Here is a 5,554-nt window from a genome sequence, read left to right as displayed (position 1 = left end):
TCCATTATTATTCCACACATACCCAACACCCACAAAAGAACTTGCTAATTATCACTGAGTGACAAAATGCCAAGAGTGACAGAATTGTATAGATGACACTCAAGACTTATCTTTGGAGGACACTGATAAGATGTTGGGGAAAATGGCAAAGACGAGAAGACAGAGTAGAACTCTATGCCAAAATCCTATGACTCCAGGCTCTGGTCCTCTAGGTTGGAACATTCAGTCTTTTACAATTAAACCCTTGTGAATCTTTAATCTTCAAATAATAATAGGCAGATGGAGGAACCTAGTCTGTCAATACATTAAAAAACAAACAAATCCTCCCCAAACCGATATTCCTTTCGTAAGGAGTGCAGAACCAGTGGCATTTGCTGAAGGCGAAAAGCCGTGAGACTGTCGAGCAGTAATGACCCGCCACTCGGCCTTTTTTTGCAGTAATACACAAAACGTGTAGAATCGCTTAAGTTTAACCCGTCCTAGCCTCTTCACTAGGAAACTGGTCGCTCGGGCGAATGTTGTTATCCACCCCCCGCAGACAAGTGTGGAAGAGCGATTAACACTCGCTTGACAAACCCGCTCCCCGGGCCATTTGGGAGTTGCACGCGTTCGCCCCCGGGTTTCGGGCCGCTGCGCCTTCACGCGCAGCCTTTTTGTTTACGCGGAGAGAGGGGAGGAGAGGGAGAGGACGTGTAAAGATGTAGCGGGCCGCGGGGGCTATATAAGGCTTCGGGCTCGGGCCGGGTGGGTGCCAGGGGCCAGGCTGCCCATGGAGATCGCGGAGACCACGGAGATCCCAGGCGGCCAGCGCGCGCGCTGCCGCCTCCAGCTGCCAGCCACTACCGAACGCCAGACGCGGCGCGGGGGCGCGGACCCCGGGTACCGCGTCTCTGTCCCGCCCTGCGCCTCCCCCGCTCCATCCCTCCCGCCTGCGCCTCCCCAGCTCCTCCCCTCCGCTCTCTCACCCCCGCACCCTCTAGGCCCTCGCTCAGATGCGGTCGGTTCTCCCGGGTCGGGGCTCACTGCTCCTCTGCGCGCCTTCCGCTGCCCACCTCGCAGATCCGCAGGCTTCTGGAGACCGTGGGTGGAAGACAGTGGCGAGGAGGAAGAGGCGCCGCACCACGCCGCGGAGGCGGTGAGTGAGCCGCGCATCCCGGGAGCGCTGTTGATCGATCAACGCAGGCTACGCCGGGCCCCAGGGAGACGCGCGCCAGGCCTTCCCCTCGCTTAAGATCGCGCCTGCTGGTGGCCATACCGGTGGCCCTGTCGGTGCTGAAGCGACGAGTGCGTCCTCCAGAGCTACTGGCACGAACAGATCGGGCCGGGAGCGAGGCTACTGAGAGCCCCGCGGTCACATTCCCCGCAGACGAGAGGAAAGCCTGGTCGCCAGGGTTTGCAGTTTTTTTAGAAGGTGAGTGCTAACTTCGATCCATTTCCTTACACCCCCAGATGCCAGATGGCCCCGGAATAACGGACGCCTCAGAAAAGCTTTCCCGATACAGACACCCAGTCAGGTGAGTGACAGGCCTCATCGAAGGTCTGTCTGCAGCCACAGGGAAGAGCCGGGGGCCTCGTCCGGCCCTGCTCAGCAGCTGGTCCTGAAGTTTTTCTCTTTTGGAAAACCTATCTTTAACGTTTCTTTAATCTTCCTCGTCCCAGAGGTCCTTTACTCATCGAACTGGAAAATGTAGGAGCTCACGCTCTCCCCTGAAAGAACTGTTAATCAGTGCACACTTAGTAAACACTTAAGAAATATATTATGAAGAGGGAAAGCAGGCGGTGTTAGTAAAAGTAGAAAGGTGACATCTTGTGCCTGCAAAACAATTTCTTTTTAATGCCAAAGGGTTCAAGTGAAATTGACTTCACACCAGGCAGAGTGTGTATATTCTTTTTCTCTTGAAAACCAGAAGGAAGAATGGTATTCACAATCATGGTTTACAGCAAACTGAACAAATCGAGCTTGACGTGTAAGACAAAAAGGAAATATGATGAAAATCCTAAAGACTACTAAGGATCACAAAAGGGACCAACAGTTATTTGACCTAACAATTAGGAGCTAGTTTACTGTTCCTAGCTACTGGGAAGTCAGCCTTCCTGCAAGATTCTTTGTAGCTTTTAATCAGGTGGAAAGTTAATTCTGCAGTTTGCCTGCCTTAGAGAGCTGTTAGATGAAGAGCTATATAATGTTTGTAGAATGTGTATATGTTTATAATAGCACATAGTAGTCGATACATGTTGATTAATTTCCTACCTTTTGCTAGACCTTGTGAAGGACAGATAAAAAATAATCACAGCCCTTTGGAAGTGTTTTAGTAGTTTAGCTTGGTCAATTTTATAACTAACTCTGTCAGAGGGGGTGGAGAAGGGTCAGGGAAGTGTGTATCATAGGTGTGATTACCTGGCTGAGTCTTGAAGTTAACCAGATGGATGGTAGGTCGGGAACGTGGGAGCAGAAGAAATAGCATAGAAAAAGAGAACAGCATGGTTCCTTCTGGGAGCATCAAGGAACTGGCATTTGGGTGTGTGAAGCTGTGGTCATTTCACCAGGGAAGGCAGAGGCCAGGTCTTGTACACCTTGGTACAAGAGTTTTGTCCTGATCCTGTATGTGGCATTGGGAACTCATGGACTTTATTCTGTAGATGGTATTGGGGATTACTCAAAGGATTTTAACCAAAAGAGTAATGTGATCAGATTTATGTTTCAGAAAAATCACTAAGGAAATGGTATATAGCTTTAGTTAGAACACCAAAAGTGAAATTGGAAGTTATTGCAGTTCAGGCATTGGAAGCGAGGATGGGACTGGGTGAATCTGGGGAATACTTAGGTGACACAGTAGATTAGGCTTATGATGTATTGGATATGGTAGGTAAAGTAGAAGTAAAAAGACAGAATGACGCGCAAGTTGGTGGAACTGTAGATCAAGATACTGAGTCGAATTTTCCATTTGTCATATTTAATGTGCCTGTGGTGCCTCCAGGTAGATATTCCAGTAGAGAGCAGCATATACAGGTTTGTGGTCCAAAGTCAAGTTCTTAAGTGGAAATACAGACAGACTTGGGAACCTTTGGTAAATTGGGGAAATCATGGCAGTGGGTCAGGTCATCTGGAGGAGTGAGAGAGGAGAAATGATCACTCTTGATAAAATGGTGGGGGAAGGCCAGCATCTAACCTGTCTACAGAGAAAGAGAGGTCCACAAAGGTGACTGGGAAGAATCACTCAGAACAGGGGAGAATTCAGTAAAGTATGAAGTCCCTGGAAGAAAAATGGCCAGTGAGAGATTCCGGGGGAGAGAGAGTGTGAGAACAATTAAACAACGTTCTTTGGGTTTGGCAGTTTTACACATTAGAAAATCAACTGCTTCCTATATACGCACTTCCGTTTTTGAACTACTGTAGCAGTTTCTTTGTATTTCTCTTAAGTTTATTGTATTTTTATTAAGTTCTATCTTGAGTAGTAATGTGTGTTCTGATTCTTTTTACTCAGTTGTCAACTTCATGAAGGTAGGGACCATGATTTATTCATCTTTGAATTATGTTTGACGCAAGAGATCGCTAAAATATTTATTGAATGACTGAATTACTGATGGTTGTTTATTTAGGCACCCAGTTGATAAGTTTAAAAAAAAAACTATTTGGCTAGAAACGTTTATAAACTACACGGCCTACTTTTTTGCCTTTTAAAATAGAGTATAGTGAACATATGTAACTTTCTCTTTGTTAGAATCAGTCTATTATATGGGTATGTGGGGCTATTTATTGTATACTAAAATACTGTGTACTGTAGCTGGTGATTCAGCCTTGTCCTTTTATTTTACTTGGATGAAAAATAATAGAAGATCAGATGGCAAGATTAATATTTGTTGGAAATTTGAAGTTTTGAGGTAATCACGTTTACATACAAATTATTTGTATAAAACCAGTCTAATTCTCAACATCTTAATATGGTGTTCCAAAATTTAGTTGGGTGGGGAAAGGGGAGGAGATGGGCTCGAGGTTGGGGTCAGAGGTAGCCTTTTGAAAAGGTTGCTTTTTGTACTTTTCTAAACTTGATTTGGTTCCATCTGTAACTAAGAGCTAAGTCTGAGTTTCAAGCAAAATACTAGGTAATTTATGCCTATGTGTAAGATGCATAATACTTTGATGTCTTTATAAAGTTGGCTATCATCACAATTTTTAATGTCATGGTAGGATTCATTTTTTTTTCCCAAAGGAATTTGGAAGACAAACCTTCTTCTGTATTTTGTAAGAATAAATATATCCATAATGCCTGAAGTAAGTTAAATATTGATCTTATGCTCACGAAGGGTTTAGTGTCAATTTGTTTGGTCCAATTTATAGCTTGGATAAAGATTTAAAGTAATTAACCAGTTATTGATACTGTTATTGATACTTTGTTATTGATACTTTGTCAAGTAGACTCCATGAAAGCTGTGATAGTAGCATTTTAAACTATCCAAATGCATAAATCAGTTGTTAAATATATGGAGATTTTTAAATTTGAACGTTTCATGAGTAGAAGGATTCTGAATGTGAAAAAAATAAAGCATATTATGTTGTCTGCTTCTTTCAGACTATTTTGGCCAAAATCAAAGTGTTACGATTACTTATATCAAGAAGCAGAAGTTCTTCTGAAAAAATTTCCAATTCAAGCCACAATTTCATTTTATGAAGATTCTGATAGCGAAGAAGAAATTGAGGAGCTGATCTGTGAAAATTAATCTGATTACTTTTGATGACATTCAAAGCTTGTAGGTACAAATTAGATTAGTGTACAAATGTATCATAATCCTTTTAAATTAACTTATTTGTATATAAATTATTAATAAAATGAACTATTTAGTAATTACTATGGTAGTTTGGCCTTTTTTATCCCTACATTATAATTCAATGTTGGAATTTAAAAATAGGTTTTATTTATAATGGAACCTTGATTGTATTATAAACATTTGGGGCTTATAAAAGATAATTTGGTTCTCTTCATCAAATTACAAATTTATCTTCAGTTATAATTTTGAAAATAAAACTTTTCAAAGAAAGACAATATTTAATTTTCAAGACTGAATCTTGTGACATCTGGTATTTCCTACCGAGCCCCATTGGATGTTGTAGTTACAGATGAATATTATCTTACTAGATAATGAGGACAATCCTCTTATGTTTCCAATCACACATTATTATTATGTATTAGCTAGTAGATGGTGAAAATGTTGTAAATCATTGTCTATAATTGAGATTGGGAATCAATGTTAGGACTATTAAATTGTAGGGATTTTAATGAATGATGAGTCAAGTAATTCTTACTTTAATACCCTTCTGCTGTCCTCAAATCCAGTAGTAAAATAGCATGGGTGTTTAGTACTTATGGCACTACATTGAGGGATCCCCAGAATTAAAACATTTAAATGGATGTGACTTACATGGAGTCTAAAAAAGGGGAGACAAAAGGCCAGAATTTGATAGTATTTTTTTTTCCATTTCTGTCCACGAGGGAGCTAGGAAATTTGGCAGATAGGAGACATTCTCCAACTGCATCACCTTCCATCGCTGCTGTGG

The 5,554-nt window shown here is 42.0% G+C and overlaps 1 protein-coding gene across 1 annotated transcript; it reads left to right on the top strand.

Moving 5' to 3' along the window:
* Positions 1-769: 769 nt before the first annotated feature.
* Positions 770-4,719, top strand: RIPPLY2 (ripply transcriptional repressor 2; the record flags this gene model as incomplete). Its single annotated transcript, XM_082855953.1, has 3 exons — positions 770-1,135; positions 1,450-1,514; positions 4,572-4,719. The coding sequence occupies 3 exons, from the start codon at positions 770-772 to the stop codon at positions 4,717-4,719; spliced, it is 579 nt and encodes a 192-aa protein (XP_082712079.1).
* Between the last annotated feature and the right edge of the window lie 835 nt (positions 4,720-5,554).

This window comes from Leucopleurus acutus, assembly GCF_964270905.1.
Source record: "Leucopleurus acutus genome assembly, chromosome: 15".
Classification (NCBI taxonomy): Eukaryota; Metazoa; Chordata; class Mammalia; order Artiodactyla; family Delphinidae; genus Leucopleurus; species Leucopleurus acutus.
The sequence above is the reverse complement of the archived record's forward strand: the minus strand, read 5'-3'. Positions and strand labels throughout refer to the sequence as shown.